The sequence below is a fragment of the Stegastes partitus genome, unplaced genomic scaffold (assembly GCF_000690725.1).
Source record: "Stegastes partitus isolate 25-593 unplaced genomic scaffold, Stegastes_partitus-1.0.2 Scaffold1150, whole genome shotgun sequence".
NCBI classification, from domain to species: domain Eukaryota; kingdom Metazoa; phylum Chordata; class Actinopteri; family Pomacentridae; genus Stegastes; species Stegastes partitus.
Genome location: NW_007578881.1, coordinates 24,211 through 42,881, shown reverse-complemented (window position 1 = coordinate 42,881; position 18,671 = coordinate 24,211). Strand labels below are relative to the sequence as shown.

Sequence of the window (18,671 nt, the reverse complement as noted above, 5' to 3'; positions counted from 1 at the left end):
ATTTATCGTTCCATCGGAAAAAAGCGACGCGCCGCCGGAGAACAAGGGAGGGCAGACACACAGAGAACTACTCACACAGTAAACACGAGGTGATCTCGGTGGTAAACGAGCGATTTTATTGTAAGTGGGAAGAAGAAAAAAAAAGGGAAAGGACGCACGGGAGCGCACAGAGCCACAGCTGGACGCGGGAGATCTGTTCCTCATCTGGAGATCAATGGAAGCGAGCAAAACATATGGATACGGCCGGCGTCTCCAGGAATGGACTGTTGATGTATGATAGCAGGCCGGGCGTGCACGTTGTGCCGACTGAAACAGGTTGGTTTCACCTCGATCAAACTTCATCAGGATCAGACGTCGGCTGATTAGCGCTCATTTAGGTGCTAAAAACGAACTGAATCGCAGCGGCGCGCCTGGAGATGACAGCAGGGTTTATTATGGGAAACTGCACTGTAGCGTTCAGTGGACTTTTGCCGGATTTAGAGGGTTTTTTCTAATCGCTGCATCTGAGTGAAGGTCATCCTCGTTGCTGAGAGGAATATCCTTCACATCTGACCGTGTTTGTGTGTCAACATTGTGCTTTCTGAATGCAGGCTACTTGTTAGACTCAGAACTGTAAATGACTGACACAGATTCTCTCCTGGCACTCACCAGGTTCACAGAAACAAGTGTGCACTTAGTGTGCAATTATTTAATTGCTGTTTAGTGATAATGGGCACATTCAGACAGAGCATTTGTGCTACAATGACTGTGTTTGTCATTAGAAAAGTTACTTTAAAATATGTGTAATTTTCTTTGGAAACATATTAGGTCAGATCACCAAAGCATCACCATGGTTACACACGATGGTCAGTTTACCACACTGCCAGAAGACAGTCTCTCTTTATTCATTAGTTTGTTTGTGTTTTCCTGGAGATCACTATCAAAGTCTTTTTATTGCAGGTGTTTTTCGATCAATAAGTTGTGTGTGCAATGATCCCAATCCAACCTCACGCTCTCTCAATAATCATTTTGAAGTTAGGAGTTAGTTTGATCATGGTTTTGAAATTAAAAACTGATTCTAGTTACTTTATTCCCACAGAGTGAGACATCCATCCATCACAATAAGCTCTGTCAGACTTTTGGCTCCCAAACTATGTTCTGTGGCTCATGAATATGTTTTTAATTCGTCATTTTCACGTGTGCTGCCGACTCTGTAGCCAAAAATACGTTTGCCAATGTCTGACACCGTCTCCTGTCAATATCCCTATATGGCATATAATATTGTGAATATACTACATCGATTTACATCCATCAGTTTGAATGTTAATTGACGATAATAGATGATCCATCCATCCGTGATATGGATGGAAAGACAGGTAGATATCCACACATACGTATTTATCCATTATCCATTATGGATGGAAAGGAATGGATAAGTTGGTAGTATCCATATATATCTATCCATCTCGTATTGATCTTGCCTTCCATGATGGATGGAAGGTTAGATGAGGGATGAGTAGATGAACAGATGTGTGAATCCAGTATCCACCTATAGCAGCATGGTACTGAATTAACTGATCTAACACTCATATTTTTTTTAAATTATTCAGCCAAAACCAAACTATATTAACTCATGCCCCGCTCTCCCCAACTACCAAGATAATATAAGCGATGTGTTTGAGGTTACCTTGTCCAGTCTTTGATGTTTAAGTATCTCTGTCTCTGTATCAGTGTGACACCACAGATGGATCCCCTGTGCAATGGAATCAAGAAAGCTGAGGGCAGTGATCTTGTTGTAGATCCGCGGGCCCCTCCCGCTAAGCTGGCGCGACTGGAACAACACGAGGTGGGACCGTCGAGCCAGGAGAGGAGCCGGCAGGGAAGTCCTGTGGCCATAAACCCCTGCCTGGCCCAGAAACCTACCGCAGTGAGGCCACAGGGCAAGAGCTGGCACACCAGAGGTACACGGGCTGAAACAGGGAACGGTTTCAGAGAATAGATGCACAGAAGGAGCCCAGAGGGGTCTCGCTTCTAAAAGATATTTTTAGTTGTACTTACTTGAAGCTTTACAGATCGAATCTTCAGTACAGTGACTCCTGTGTGTGATCTGATGAACTGAGGCTTCTCCCACCATCACTGTAAATGTTACTCTCATTAGGATTGGCTCAGATGTGATTAGATTTTGACGAAGTTTGGCAACTAAAAAACACGAATTGCATAATTTAGTTTGAGAGAAAGAAAAAACGGCATGTGGAAATGACAACGAAATTAATCATTACTTTATAAGCTAATGAACTACTTACGACTACATTCCCAAATGTCATGTTGCATGAAATCATTTGTGTCACCTCAGGGAGCCTGCTGCCGGTGTTCTGCGTGGTGGAGCACAGGGAAAGCCTGTTGGAGGGAGAGAGGAGGGAAGAGCATGCTGAGTTTGTGTTGGTCAAGAGAGATCTGCTGTTTAACCAGCTGATAGAGATGGCCCTGCTCACACTGGGATACTCGCACAGCTCTGCCGCACAGGCTAAAGGTACAGATCACACGCAATACACAGAGAACACAGGTGTGCCTTCAAGCATTCTCAGTTTTTACTTTTGTGTGTGTGTGTGTTCAGGTCTGATCCAGGTGGGCAGGTGGAACCCGGTGCCTCTGTCCTGCGTAACAGATGCTCCAGATGCCACAGTGGCCGATATGCTGCAGGATGTTCACCACGTTATCACCCTTAAAATACAGCTGCACAGGTAGAGAACAGATATTACATCTGTCTGCAGTTACAGTCAGGATCTGTTCTACATGGTGACTATGTGGAGTCTAAAGGCTCAAACATATGTCTTGATGTCAATACTCATTTGCTTTTTTTTTTCCAAACAGTAGAACAGAGAAGTTAACACGTGCCATTTAGATTAATCGTAGAAAAAAAAACACGTGTTTATTTATGGCATTAACAATTGCTCTGTTCTACTCCAACATCCCAGTGTGCCACAACTGTGTGACATTTGAAGTGTTTAGTTTCTTCTCACAGCCCAGACGTTCGTTTGCGCTGGGTGTGCGCGCTTTAACACATTAGTCATTTCATGCATGTGGTTCAGTGTTTAGACGAGACGTCCATGCTGTGAGTGTGAATAAAAGTCTGAGTGTGATTACTGCAGGGCTGTCAACAACAACTTAGCTCTGCATTAGACTGGATACTTTCCTGGGATCTTACACAGACAGCAAGCAACAAGATCATTTTTTAGAATTGGCGTACTCTGCTGACTACTCTGCTCCAATGTCTGACGAAAGATGTCATTAATTTACATTATGTGAAGTCCTTAAGTCTTTTGAACGTGCAATACGTAAGTCAAGTCCCCATAATTTATATGGCACATTTAAAACAACAGCTGTTGAGTCAAACTGCTTTCCAATACAGAAATTAGCTTGGCATTGCTGATTTACCTGATATTAAATATTATAATAGTAACGACAGAATACAAAATTACATAAAATACAAATAAAACAGTAAGACTAAGACCCTACAGTATTATTAATTATGGATGTTTGCCTGAGTAATTTAAAAATTGAACCCTACAAAACTACACATGGAAAACCCAATGAATTGGAAGATTCCCAATGAGCAGGCATATGGCGACCGTGGAGAGGACTGATTCCCTTTTAACAGGAGGAGACCTCCAGCAGAACCAGGCTCAGGGAGGGCGGCCATCTGCCTCCACCAGTTGGAGCGGGACGAATGTGTAGCAGAGCTGGTACACCCTTTTAAATTATAATATATATGAAACTGCTGCAGTTCAGTGTCTTTCTTTTCTTTGTCTAGCTGCCCCAAGCTGGAGGACTTGCCAGCGGAGCAGTGGAGTCACTCCACAGTGAGAAACGCTCTGAAGGAGCTCCTCAAGGACATGAACCAGAGCTCCCTGGCCAAAGAGTGTCCACTGTCCCAGGTAGGAGACACACACATAGAGCAAGGAGACAAAAAAAATTTGACTTAAGTTCAACATGTGCATGTAACGTCTTTGCCCTTGCGTGTCCTGTGTGTGTTTGTGTCTACTCTGAAGCAGGACAAAGAGCGAGCGTGTGGTCCAATAGTTAGACAGGAGCTCCAGATGCAGAGCTAGATAAGGTGTGGGGGCAGAGCGCAGGAGAGAGAGGCAGATAAAGAGAGATGGCTATCTCTTAAAAAGCCATACTGCCTGGGCTGCTGCCTATCACGATCCTGTCGACTGCCTGCCTATTTGCCTGTCTGCCTGTCACACTATCTGTCTGTCCGCCTCACCGTCCGTCTCACTCTCTCTCACATTATCTGTCCATCACTCTCACTCGCTGCTATTTAGCTTTTTCTGCACTCTTGACTGATTCAGCAATAACATCCAAATCTGCTTTTAAGATCTTTTCTTCAATTCTTGTGTGTTTAATTAAGCAAATACAGACACAAGTGCAGAAATAATTTACATTAATCATGCAGTGTTTGGGGAAGGCCTCTTTATGAATATTCATAATTATCAACTTAGTCTATCAGTTATTTTGCCCGAGGGTGTGTAGGACATCTACAGTTTGATAAAGAGAAAGTGCTCGCTATCTCTCTCTGCTTCATATTTTCCTTCCTTCTCTGCAGTGTTAAGATCAGATACAAGCCAATCCTTCCTCCCCCATCTCTCTCGCTCCCCCCCCATCTCTTTCCTATCACTCCCTTAACCCCCCTCTCTTGTTTGCAAGAAGCAGATTAAAATAAATATGAGAAGATGAAAGGTGTAATCAGATGTAAAGATTGCACAGGACGGTCTTCAGGGAAAAACTGTGTATGTGTGTATATGTGTGTGTGAGAAACAGCGAGGCATAGTCTCTGATGACCTCTAGTGTTTTGTTTCACTACACACACACACACATGCCAACACACACAGCTCACACACACACACTGACACACTCATCTGTCTTTATTATCCTATTTACCTGGGGGTCTTTTTAATAACACAGATCTGAGTTCATTAATATCAGATGTGTGAACAGCTGAGACACCCAGGCCGCCCATGGCAGGAGCCTGGAAAACGTAATGAATTTCTATTGTCTTTTCCCCTCTGTTTCAGAGTATGATATCATCTATTGTAAATAGCACTTACTATGCAAATGTGTCAGCTGCCAAGTGTCACGAGTTTGGTCGATGGTACAAGCACTTCAAGAAGTCCAAGTGCTTCAAGGGTGAGGGACTTCAATCACGCCTGTGAACATTAAATGTGCATTTTCAGTTTAACTCCATGTCCCAAATCAATTCTACATACAACAAATATGCAGCGTGTAATATATATTAGGTGTCTTTCAGCAGTTGCTATCTAAAAAAAAATGGTGCAATTTCTGAAATATGACAAGAAATTATTAAATTAAACTACGGTCTGAGCTTCATCTGAGTTACAATTATGAACAAAACACTTTAACTGAAATCAAAAATCTACATATTTTCCAAATAGCGTACACATTTCAAACACTGACAGTATGTGTACCTTGAGGCTAATTACATCCAGAAAAAGCTAAGCAAAGTTAGAGGTCGACAAACCTGAAGTCTAATTAATGAAACAAGATTGGAGGTGTTTGAAAGAAACTATACTGACTCATAAAAACACATTTTGAGTGTGAACCAGACCTCACAGATAAGAGCCCTCAGCTGGAAAGAGTTACAAAGTCATCTTAGATACTGATCTCTTTGACAAACAGACTATAAAGGGAGATGATTTATAGCGACTTTTCCTAGATGTGGGCAGCAAAGATGACTAAAAAGTAGAATGCGAAATGCACAATGAGGGACAAAAGAAGCCCACATTAACTGGGTTAACGTCTCTGTTCATGGTGCATGACTTCACAGAGGAAGCCTCTGTTGGTTCTCCTTCCTTGACCCTCCACTGGGAAAACTTATGAAACTAAGATCGAATCATGTGAGGAGAACATGCATTACTGCTGTATGTATGGCATTAAAAGTTCAACGACGCAAAAACATTATTCTAAAAGGTGCGGCAGAGACAGCACTATGATTTCTAGCTGCTTTGCTACTTCTGGGCCCGGACAGCTTGCCATCATCATGTGGTACGAAAACTTCCAATTTTGTCAAGGTATCTTATAGGATAATGTCAGGGTGGATGTCTGCCAGCTAAAGCTCAGTAGAAACTGTGTGATGCAGCAAGACAAGGAGCCTAAATCTTCCACAGAGTGGCTTCAGAGAAAGAAAATCCACCTCATGGAGTGGCCCAGTCAGATCTCAGACCCAACAGAAATGCTGTGGAATGACCTCAACAGCTAAACTTAATTATGTGTCTTAGATGAAGCTCAGAATAGATTTTATGACCAGTTAATAGAAAAAAAACAGGAAATTCCCAAAGTAAATATGTTTTTTCTAGCCACAGCGTTGGACATAAATCAAACAGCAACTTTGGAATGTTACTGCAAACTGAACAAAGAGAAAGCAAACTTTCTTTCTTAAGATTTAATATTTATTTTTTCCAAGATTGCTTCAGGAGATGATTCACTACCATACAATGTTTAGTTTAAATTTTCCAGCAGTGTATAGCTCCAACATTTCCTTAATGCATGACATTGAGAACTGACCACAGGTAGAGTGCATTGTGGCTGGTTTGAGTATGTTTTATTGGGTTAGTTTTTGGTAGTATTGATTTGGGACTCATGTGTAGCATTAAATGTGTTGATAATCATACGTCTGTCTCTGCTTTCCTTCTTCTTTCCTCAGACATTGACGCTTTCTCTGACCAGTCCACACATATCACCCTGACCCAGCAGCCAGTCACCGGTAGCCCCACTGATCAGAGCTCGACCCTTATTTTCCCTCGTGCTGCCGTAGCCAATATTCGCGGTCGCTCCCCGCTGAGTCTGCACCCTCCCGCTCTGGTGACCCAGCCTCTCAGCTCCCACATGGTCAACCAGCAGCTGGTGATGGCCCAGTTTCTCAACCAGCAGTATGCTGTCAGCCGCATGCTAGCCGGCCAGGGTCTCTCGTCGTCACCACAGCAGTATCTCAACCACCCGCCCGTAGGGAGGCCTCCTGCCACGGTCTTCTCCAAAGCCCCGGATTCCCAAACCCCACAGCAGGCCCAGTGTGGCCCAGGGGGAGGCCCTGCAGCCGGGCTGCAAAATCAGACATCGGCAGGGTCTTCTTTGGGACCCACAGACGTGCCAAGCGACATCTACCAGTGTGTGAGGGAGGAACTGAAGCGAGCGGGCATCTCCCAGGCCATCTTTGCTCGGGTGGCCTTTAACAGGACCCAGGTATGCTGGGGGGGGGAGGGGGCGGAGAGGAAGAACAGTTTGGTGGTTATTACCTCCTGCGTTTTCTGGTGTTGCGATGGCAGCGATAATGCGTCCTGTGAAAATGTGCGTCTGATGGTTGGCACATTGGCATGGCCTTTGCCGCAGTGCCCCCTCCCCCTGTGCATGTGTGTATGCATGTGTACGAGTGTGTGTGTTTGTGCCAGCTCTCTGCAGCACAAAGCCGGTGCCAGCACTGAAGCAGCTGCTAGGCCAACTAATCACAACCCCTCGGAGAAATGCTGTGTCTCTCTCCCTACCTCTTCTCCTATCTCACCGTCCTTCCATCTTGCCACCTTTCACTCTGGCGACCCTTCTATTCATTTCATCTCTAATTCGTTTGGTTATTGAATCTTTTTTTTTCTTAAAGTCTTTCTAGATCTTCGCCCCCATGGAGTCCCTCATTTTGTATCCATATCTCCCTCTACGGTCGTTTCCAACACTAAAATTCTACATTTTCTGTGTACGTCATCTCAGATGCACCAACGCGCCCACAGATATGGGGCTCAAAGGACAGGCTAAGCCCGTTGTTATTATTATTATTACCATCATTATCATTTTCATCACAATAAGCGGAGTTAGTTATTATCCACCCCCGTGTTTCCCTGTTGCCAAGTCCAAGGTGCTCTGGTGCCAGCCGTGTGAGTTGGGCACGATGCCAAAACGTCATCTAGAAGTGAAGGAAGCATTTGTCATCTGACGATTCACATAAAGCCCCCGTCTCTTTGGAAGGCGGGGTTTGCTGGGTTGATCCAACGGTGATCCATGATTTGAATAAGAAGGCTGTTTCCTCTCTTGCCATTTCTCTGCCAGCGTGAAATCTGATTTCTTTTCAGGAAGGAAGCCCTACAATTTGCATACGGTGTTTGCATAGACAGATACACGCAGAATAATGCTAGCTGTACAGGCGAGTGGAACGCTTAGCAGTGACAAGGAACTGGCTGTGAAACACTAAACTGCAAGATTTTGTCAGGATGCCTCTTTGAATGGGATCCATGGTTGGATATGGGGAGCTTGTGTGAAATTTCCTCAGGCTCATATGAAACTTTATATATGCGATCTTTGCATGAAGACAATGCAAGAACACATAATCTTTCGTATGAGATCTATCTTTGTATGTGTGATGCCTTAAAGATTGTCTGGGTCTTTGAACTGAATTATTCCGTGTGCCTAAGTGTTGAACATAAAAAACCAATGAAAAGAAATCAGTGTTATCTTTGCGTTTGGCTGCAAATTGGACATCTGTCATCCTGCTGTCCAACTGAGTGTTATTTTTCTCTTCTTTGAAGAAATGTTGCAGTTTAGAGTTAAATGAGAGCATCAGTAACTCTCATATCTGTTTGCTAACTAAAAAGCTACAGGCAACAACTGGAAACAGGTTTAAACAGCTGGCCTAACTACATCAAGAGTAACGGTAACTCTAAAGATCGCTAATTAAATCATCCTACTGTGTTTAAATAATTCAAACAAAAACCAAACTGTAAAACAATTAGTTGTGGTTATACGTGGGAGTTCAGTGTCAGATCACTTCTTAGAGTCTGTGAATTCCCCAACGACAGTTTTAAACCACCAACTGTTTTCTTAGAATAGGAATCCAGAAGCAGTATACACAGATGTGTCTGAAAGAGTTCATCCCCGTGAGCACTTTCAAAAAGATACGCAGAAAAAGTTCCAAAGTTTTTGCCCAAACTATTTGAAGTCGTGGACTGAATGTTCACAGTCAGACCATATTTTATTTGGATTTGCAAGAGTGAAAATTTTCATCCCCAAAAGTCAAAGCAGGAAATCGTACTTGTGACCTATTTACTGAAGAAGAAAAAAAGACGCTACAGCTTCAACATACTGGAAGGGCAAAGACAACGGTTGTAGTCAAAGCTTTAGCATGTGTGTTACAGTAGTCATTGTGCAAATGCTTATTTTCTGTTGTTGGCAGCACACAGCTATATTTATCCATATTCATGGGATTTTATATAAAAACATTACATGCACTGAAGCTACTTATCTGTCTGCATCACATTTCACCTACTATGGTAATATAATTTTGGAGACTTTTAGGTATACATATGCATTATTATAGGATTTATGTATTTAAATTTATGGTAGCTCAGATCCTCTTTGGATCACTGACAAATACGAAAGATTTCCATTATAAAGAATTGGGAGAGGCATTATTATTCCTTTTTGCTTGTTTTATATGTTCTTCACTTTTAAACTACCAGCTTTATTGTTCTCGACGTGGTGCGGCACCTTATTTTCATGACTTTGGAGGAGTTCCTTCACACTAAGTGTTATCATCTTTCCTTCAGCCTACAACTGAACAAATGATCAAAATGACGAAACAGGTTTGTCTACGAAGATTCTCAGCCATCCAGGTCATGGTTGTGACTAAACAGGTATTCATACTGAATATCACCCAGTTCTCAACAAGAAATCAACACTGAAATCACAGTTTGTGCTCACTGGGACTGGGAGCATTGTGTTTTTGTTGAAATATACTAAGCAGTGAGTATCGGCTTACGTGTGTTCGTGTGTGTTCAACAGGGTCTGCTCTCAGAGATCCTGCGAAAGGAGGAGGATCCCAAACATGCCTCCCAGTCTCTGCTGGTCAACCTGCGGGCCATGTACAGCTTCCTGCAGCTCCCCGAGGCTGAGAGGGAGAGATTCTACCAGGAGGAGAAGGAGAGAAGCCTGACTGGGTTCACGCCTACCTGCAACAACACACCACCCAGATCCACACAGGTCAGCGGGAGGAAAGACTGAAAGACATGAAACCAAAAGTCAGCGTCATGAACCTGTTGTTTAAATGATGAGTCTCTCCTCTTAAACAGAGCACTGTTATATTGCTGGATTGTGCACAAATACTGCCTTTAGGCCACCATCATGATTGTAGGCTTGATACAGAGGCTTTGCTTCTTGATCATCTTGGACTGACATTTGAAAAAAAGTGAGAATGTGATTTTTTCTTCTTCTTCTGTTATTTGATTTTCCAACACTGCAGAAAACTTGATGTGAACTGTATCAGTGCAGTGGTCCTTCTAACTTCCTATAGCTCCTTTTGTAAGGCTTTTTTCCCCCACATTTTTAAATCCCTCTGCTGATTTTTTAAAAACCATTTTTCGCCCCAAATACAGGCACCTCTAGGGCTGCATAACGGATACGACCCCTCACTGGCTTCACATTTCTGAAAACTTTTGTCTGCGCTCTGTTTTAATTTCACCCCACTGCCCATTAGCCTACTTTGTGCAGCTTGTACTCAAACCCCGATCTCCTATCTTCTCACCTGTGTCTTTCAGGCAAGACTGTCCCCAATTACAGCAGACAGAGGGCTGAGGACAGACAGCTGTGTTCTCAGTGTCAGCGCCTCCATCTATGAGGACATTCAGCATGAGATGAAGAGAGCCAAGGTGTCTCAGGCTCTGTTTGCAAAGGTGGCCGCCTCCAAGAGTCAGGTGCTTGCTTTCTTGTAATGAAGTCTGATGTCTTATCCCGAACCCACACGTATGGGTACCGGATGGTCTCCACTACTTGATCAAATGTTCACATTTAGCAGTTACGATGACTCCATTGCCTCAGTTGAAGCAGGGATGGCTAGTGTGCATGTGGAGGAAAGCCCAGATAATCAACCAGCAGCTGTACTCTGCAGAGGACTATCATCAGAGCATCAGACTGCTATTGTGCCCTAAATTATCACTTTAATAGTCGGCATACACACACACACACACACGCACGCACGCACGCACACACTGTTCGCTTGTACACACAGACATACTGTACAAGCGCATGCAACTACACACGATTACACAAGCGCACACAGACGCGCAAATGCACAAATACAAATATGCACACAAGCACGATTTGAGTGTTTATTGTTCTCATTTTTATGGCGGCCCCATAAGCTTGTTATTGCCTTTTGTTTTGAGGATAATTTCCCTTCATGGAATGGGGGGATTTTAGCTGTCTCGTTTTCTCTTCCTCTCGAGCGTACCTCCAATTTTTAACTTCTTTCTTTCCATTTTTCCCTCCTTTCTTCTTTCTCCCTGTAACTTTGCTCCCTCTCTCTCTCTCTCTCTCTCTCTCTCCTCATCATTAAGACATTTAGAGGTCATTCAGCGGTCATGCCAGTACAGCCAGGTGGTCCAAAACCCCCGAGGTTCTTTTTCTATCTCTTCGCTGGCCCCCATTTTTACCTTACTTTCTCTACGTTCTCTTTTGCTCTCTCGCTCTCTCCATCTCTATTCCCCTCTCTCTCCGTATTACCCGGTTGTTTGGCAGGCAGAACCATGCTGGATCTCTCTGTTCTATCTGCACTGTGCATCTGGATGGCATTGTGTGCTAGAGTTGGGCTTCAGCCAGGTGTATGCGTGTGTCTATATATATGTGTGTGTGTGTGTGAGCATATCAGCCTGCTTGCAAGCATAATCATGCTCCAGTTCATGAATCTGAAACCAGCTTGGCTTTACGTTCCTCAGTCTGCCACTCACAAGTTTCTACCCTGGTGATGCTCAAACAATTCAAGCTGATGAGGAAATCTGACTGTGATCTGCAGATTAGCCAGTACAGCATCTTTTAATGTACCTTTTTTGGCTCATGTTTGGATATTAATAACAAACAGAAACCAGTTGTGTCAACGTGAAAAGAAAATAATCAAGAATTTGGTTTTATAGTGCAAGGAAAAGCGGAAAATTTTAGTTTTTTTTAAATTCTCACCTGCAATTTTGCAATTAAAACCATTAATATCTATTAAAGTTCTTACATTCTGGAAAACAATTCTGCATAAATATATTTGGTGAGTAAATTTGCTCGTATACTTGTATAGCATTTTACCTTATTTTTTAATTTTCCTAATTACTCGGCAGCCGACAAACATACACTTTTTAGCTTTTGCATGTTGCATAGCGAGGTTAGCCTAAGTTAACTGGCAGATGTCTGTGAAATCACTTGGCAGACAGTAAGACCAACATAATGTATTTAAATTCTTAGGATATGTTAATAAAGCATAGCTAATGGACAGATGTGCTGCAGAGGAGCTCACTGGGTTTCAGGGGCTTGTTTCAGAGCACATCAGTAGCATGCATGTGTGCTGAAAAAGTAGCTTGACCTCCGGGTAAAAGACAGACCAATTCGTGTCATTTTCATTTGCTCAGTCTCACACATACCTTTACACAAAGGTTATTGTGTGTGTGCTGTATCTTCCGCATGCAGGGCTGGCTGTGTGAGCTGCTGCGATGGAAGGAGGATCCCAGCCCAGAGAACCGGACCCTGTGGGAGAACCTGTGCATGATCCAGCGGTTCCTCAGCCTGTCGCAGACTGAACGAGATGCCATCTACGAACAGGAGAGCAGCAACATGACAGCACAGCAGCACTGCGCTGACAGGCTCTCACTGCTCAGCAATGACAATACACTGGTAAGCCTAGAAAAACAAGATGAATACAGTATTATCACTCACAGACAGCTGTTCTGGACTAGGTAGATAATCATCAGACATACAGGGTTTTTTTTTTCCATGCTGTGGTACTAGCTATAGTAGCAGCACAAAAAGAAAATACATCACATTGAATGCCAATAGATCTCATGGGTGTGCAGCGGAAAAGCAGCACGGTAATGACAGCTAAATGCCAAAGATGTCAGAAACAAAGATGATTACCACATTAAGCAATGATCCATGAGGCTGATTATTTATTTTTCTTTCACTTCCATTACTTGTACATTTGATTGATGGCTTGATTATAGCACACACTCGCGGCTGACATGTGAAAATCTCGTTGTGCATTGCGCTGTTTGTGAGTGAGCAGTATGTTGTATGACATCCTGCTGCAATATTAGACAAAAAAAAAAGACAAGACAGCTACACGTGGGCAGGTTCACATTCTGATTTGCTCTGTGGACATCAGTCCAGCATTGTAGAGCACCTCACATGTGAAAACCAAGCAGATCCAGATCAAACAGTCCACACTAGCTTTGATTTCTTGCGAAGGGCAGATTAGCATGTCCTGGCTTTGCTCATCTTGGTACCCAGCCAATATGTACACACAGCACACATTTAAATAGATGTGGTCACAGCCCCACTGGCTCTGTCTTCAAGCAACACAGTAAGAAAAAGGTCATATTGGGTGACAATAATAATAATTTAACCACAGGCCGACACCATGCCAGCCATCAGTTCATACAGTTAATACATTCAGAATCAGGAAATGATCAATAAAGGTTATATGCACATAAAAAAACAGTAATTATTCCTTCTAATTAAGATGTATCACTTCAAATCATACAAAAGCATTTTCATGCAAGCTGACTTCATTTTCACTTCACCCCAAAACAAAGTTAAAGTTAAATAACATCCACATTATCATTACAGAAATTAGCTGACCAACTGTGACTTTTTACTGTAATTACCTCTAATTTCTGTCGTCAGTATCAGCGAAACTCCCCGATGCCACAGCAACACCATCTTCAGCCCCATCAGCCACTGCAGCCCGAGGCCGGACCTCATCTGTCTCCACGGCAACCCTGCACCGCATCACCGGCGGAGGCCGACGCCGGGGCCACCTGGGGGCATTTGAGAGTACGATTGCAGGGCAGAAGCAGCAGTAGTGACAGAGGGGACAGTAAGGACTGGGTTGAGGGGGGAAGAGGGGACAGGGGCAGTCTGGGCGGGGACTGGGGTTGTACTGGAAGACTGAGGGACAACAGCACAGAGAGCGGTGAGCAGGTCAGGGATGGAAATGTGGCCAAGGAAGGCATGGATGACATCACTGGAGACAACAAAAAGGGCAAGGTTAAGGAGAAGCTGTCTGTGAAGTGGCCCAGTGTGAAGAATGAGGACCACGGTGGGGTTGGGGTTTGCTCCGGGGCAGATCATAACGGAGGTCGAGATGAAGTCCGAGGTGAGGGGTTGAACGTGTCCAGTGAGGCCTTGGGAATCCTGCAGAGCTTCATCCAGGATGTGGGCCTCAACCCAGACGAGGAGGCGGTCCACACTCTGTCTGCACAGCTGGGCTTACCCAAACACACCATCCGCAGCTTCTTCAATAGCCAATACCGAGGACAAATCCAAGACCGCAGCTGGAGCCCAAAACACAGTCAGGACAACCAGCACGGCTGTACAGACCCGAACCCCTCACAGGCAGATGCAACTACACAGGAACTGGAAGAGGAAGGCGATGAAAAGACTGAAACTGAGCAAAAGGAGGAGGAGAAGCAAACAGGGAGAAATGAAACAAGCGAGGTAACTGTTTTGAAAGAACTGGATGTCGGCACTCAAACCCTTCCTCCTATGAAGGAGGAGCAGGAGAGTCACATCTGACCCAGTGACAGAGCTTGAAGAAGCCATATGTTCCCTGTGAGCCACAAAACAGGTGCTTTTCTTCTCTAAATATGCCGCAACCCTGGTACAAACGCAACTTAGCCACAGTTGCACATCGTTGCGGTACAGATTCACAGTGTTTCAGTGTTGATTTGTTTTTTGGCGTGTGACACTGTGGAAAGACTCATTCTTACTGTTTCTGCCACAGCTTTCATGAGCAGAGACTTATATGATGTATTTATATAGAAAGCTGTTGTGTGATTTGAGGATCCTTAATGCACTTGAGACAGAGTTTACTGTGACTATGTGTACAGATAATGTTTCTGTGTGTAGATACATGTCTGAAATAATGGGAGCCAATACAATGAGCCTCAGATTACATATCACTATTTAAAAAGAGTAATTGATTGACTGATGTACATTTTTGAGAAATGTTCATACCAGAAATGCCTTGTAGAAAGTGGCACTGCCAATCAGTTGTTTTTTGTTTAGTTTTTTTTAATGATCCATGTTTCTATTTTTATTTTTACTACATTTTAAAACATGGTTTGGCTCAGACTTAAGTCATTTAAAGCTGTTTCCTTCATGAATCTCACTGTTTATGTTTGTCTGTCACATCATATTAAATATCAAGTTTCCTGTTTTTGCTTTGAATTCAATGTTTATTAGGAAAAAAGTGGATCTGTGTAACGCACGTAATATACTACAGACATGATGGCATTATACAGTATCCAATGAACTTCAAGTATAATCATTTAAAAACAGTGACGGTTAAAAATGAAGCAATGGACGAGTTACCGAAACTGAATTACACGTGGAACATTTTTACTGGAAATGAGTTCATGTCTGGTCCTACTTCTCACATTTGTTAACAATATCAACTTCTGTTATGTCGCGAAAGAACAAATTTGCTTCTAAACACATTGTAGTTTACATACAGTGTTTCTACTGATGCATGTCAGCCTCTAAAAATATACTGTAGCTATTTTAAAAGTCTCAAAGTTCTTTTTTTTATTATTATTTATGGTTCACACAGAGTGTTGCGTGCACAGTGTTTCTTCATGGAGGAAGAATTGTAGACAGTAAGGCTAAAGAATTAATCATAATATGGCCAAGTACAATATCTTATTGACAAGAGCTACATTTTCTTTTTTTGGATAAAGGTTAAATGTGTTGCAAAATACTGTTAGAAATGAACCATTGTGGTGCTACAGAGATGCCCCAGCCTACAAATCATATTCACCAGACTTTAAGTGCTTGTTTAGGTTAGAGTGCAGCAAAAAAAAATCACATCATCAGGTTTTTTTTTTTTTCCAGTAGAAAAGAAATGACAGATATATGCACTAAAATTGTGACTCATATTGCAATACCTGCAAAAACATGATTTTTTTGCATAGCAATCAGCCCCACTGGAAAGAATGCACATAAAATATCTCGACAAAATTTGCAGGATTTGCTAAAATGCAAACTTTAACTGTGTCCTAATTGTAAGTGTTGGTTACTTTAATGTGTTTCAACCATCTGATCTTCCAGTAGTAAACCACTTTTTCCACAAGCAATCTGAGTAAGAATATTTGTGTAAGCCTGGACCACTACCTTTAGACAACAACAATCTGTTAATCGTACTGAATTTAGTTCATTTTGCTCAGCGGATCCCTTTCATCATAATAAAAAGTGTATCCTTTTCATACAGAGAGTGACACATCATATTTCCCACGAGGAGATTTAAACTGAGGTTTATAACCTTTACAACCTCGTGACCAACGCTGTGTGAGCACACAGAAAATAGCTGGAAGGCCATCACGCTATTTCTGTTTTCCGACAGACAATAAGGTGGTTGCATTCATCTTAAGTAGGATAATACCCGTAGGTGATATCAAAAATAGTCAGTTTGCATGAATTAGCAATGTATTTTGGGAGAGTTTATAAGATTTATCACACAAGAAAGACACTTTGAAACAAGCAGATAGGTACAAAAATAAGACAAATTATCACTACTACTTTAACCGCTGTTAAAGATCTATTAAAGATGAAATCATTAATTCTAAAGCCCACTGTTTGCATCAGTGTTAGTGCTTATTATTTTCTCTTATGTGACTGTCTGTGAATTGTGTTATTGTTTCCTGCCGTCAGACAGTAGTCCTCTGTGCTGATCACCACTCTGTACCAGCGGATCTGTGACTCTCACAATCACATGCCCCTCAGTGCTGACAGTGTTTTCTACCCTAAGTCTCTCTCTTTTTTTTTATTCTTTCCTTTACTTTATTCGGTGTGAACTGCTATTTTCATCCACGTTTCTGCCCCCCCCCTCTCCGCATCTGACTGTCATATGTCTCTGCTCAGGACTTTTCACGTTGCGGCTCCTACACAGACAACATTTAAGCCCCATTTGGCGAGAATAGCTTCATGGAGTAATTCAATAAAGTCATGATCTTTTCTGTCATCTGTTTCCATGACAATACCTTAGTCAGGGCCAACGAGAGGCCATGAAAGCCTCATCATCAGTAATATTAGCTATAATAATGATGATAATGGTGCTCTTGAAATGCCAAGCCTGTGATGATGATGGTAATAGCGATGATGGTCATTACTCCTGCTTTGTGCGAACCCGCCCCCCAACACCACACAAACACCACGACTAATGCACACATTTAAACCAGTAATGTTATTTAATGCCTCCACCTGTATATATTACCCCATGAACTTCTGTTCCCCCCCACCATCATGACCATCTTGCTGCTTTGATTTAATGTTTTCTTGCGTTTTGCCTTTTTTTTCCCGCTGGAAGCACTTTGTGATAAAGCTGTTTGTTAAAAGCGCTCCACAGATAAACTTGACTTGGCTGACCTCAGAAATCGCTGTAATTAAGTCTACATAAAACTGTTTTAATTATCCCTCGTGTTGTTCAGCCCCTTTGGTGTTCTTGCTTATTCATGATGTGTTTTATTTCTCCTTGGTGCTGTGATCCAGCACAACTTTGTGCTTTACCAATGCATATTAACATTATCATTCTGTCTATATTAGGTTCTTTCTTTTCTTTATTCAGACCCTTACCTCCTATATAGATTCTTCCACACAACAATATGACGCTTCCTTTCTCATGCAAATAAGGACCGCAGTCTGTGGGCTGATAAAATTGTAACTAAATTTGCAATCGACTGTGCAATTTTATCTTTGCAATCTCAAGTGATTGGAGTAATCTCAGCATTATTTTTCAGAGCCTGTCTAGTGGCTGAGGAGGGACAATGAAACGGACAAAAGCTATGGTACAGTGCAGAGGATATACAGTACATCATGTCAGCCATGAAGCTCTGTGTGGACAATCTGGACATCCAAGTCCTCCTGTTTGAAAGTCCTTTCCACAACTTCCAGGGATACATCTATGATTGAACTAATTAATTATTATGAATGAGCAATGAATGAGCACTGTATATCCTATTATGCTTCAGCTGAGGTTTGCCCTGACAGCTACTATAGCTTAACAAGAAATAAGTGGTTAAAGCTGTATCGTTTTCAGAAAAGGCGTTATCAAAAGGCTTTATCAAAAGGCTTTATCAAAAGGCAATAAACCACTTAGATTGGCTTTATGCTTTACCAATCAGGTACAAGCAGGGGTCAAACAAGTATGGTCAACTATTTACTACGGTATTCAACATTTGTCTCACTGTGGTGTTGCGTCCACAGCCTCATGTGATTGGCTACACATCACAAGCAACAGCTGATCAACATGGAAGCATAAATGTTAAAAAAAAAAAATTTTTATGAAACATATGTAAAACATAAATAAACTAAAGCATTTCATAAAGGTTGTGTTGGAATTTGTGTTATTCTAAAAACTGACAATATTTTAATTTCTACTTCAGCACCACCTATTAAATTGGATAACTAAGAGAGCACACTTATTTTTATCCTTTGTGGTGACTATGACTTTAGTTTAATTTTTTTCTACCAGATGGTTTTTGCTTGTCCTGTGTCTTTTGTCTTATTTAGTGATTATTGGGTTATGGCTTGGTAACCTATCCTTAACACGATCCTCATTCTTTGGCTGATGGTTAAATTTGGACCACATTCTGTAAACCTTTCCCAAGCTC

The 18,671-nt window shown here is 42.3% G+C and overlaps 1 protein-coding gene across 1 annotated transcript; it reads left to right on the top strand.

Moving 5' to 3' along the window:
• Positions 1-266: 266 nt before the first annotated feature.
• On the top strand, positions 267-15,249 carry satb1a (SATB homeobox 1a). Its single transcript, XM_008296745.1, has 11 exons — positions 267-315; positions 1,711-1,940; positions 2,333-2,509; positions 2,594-2,720; positions 3,791-3,914; positions 5,055-5,166; positions 6,701-7,236; positions 9,817-10,014; positions 10,569-10,724; positions 12,478-12,681; positions 13,690-15,249. Exons 2-11 carry the CDS (start codon positions 1,724-1,726, stop codon positions 14,578-14,580), a joined length of 2,742 nt encoding a protein of 913 aa, XP_008294967.1. The 5' UTR covers positions 267-315; positions 1,711-1,723; the 3' UTR covers positions 14,581-15,249.
• The last annotated feature ends 3,422 nt before the right edge of the window (positions 15,250-18,671 follow it).

What these genes read in the sequence shown, in the direction of transcription:
- satb1a (XM_008296745.1), top strand. Translation starts at nt 1,724, where the DNA reads ATGGATCCCCTGTGCAATGGAATCAAGAAAGCTGAGGGCAGTGATCTT. An exon ending in CTTAAAATACAGCTGCACAG is followed by an intron (nt 2,721 to 3,790) that starts GTAGAGAACAGA and finishes TTCTTTGTCTAG; the next exon opens with CTGCCCCAAGCTGGAGGACT. An exon ending in GAAGTCCAAGTGCTTCAAGG is followed by an intron (nt 5,167 to 6,700) that starts GTGAGGGACTTC and finishes TTCTTTCCTCAG; the next exon opens with ACATTGACGCTTTCTCTGAC.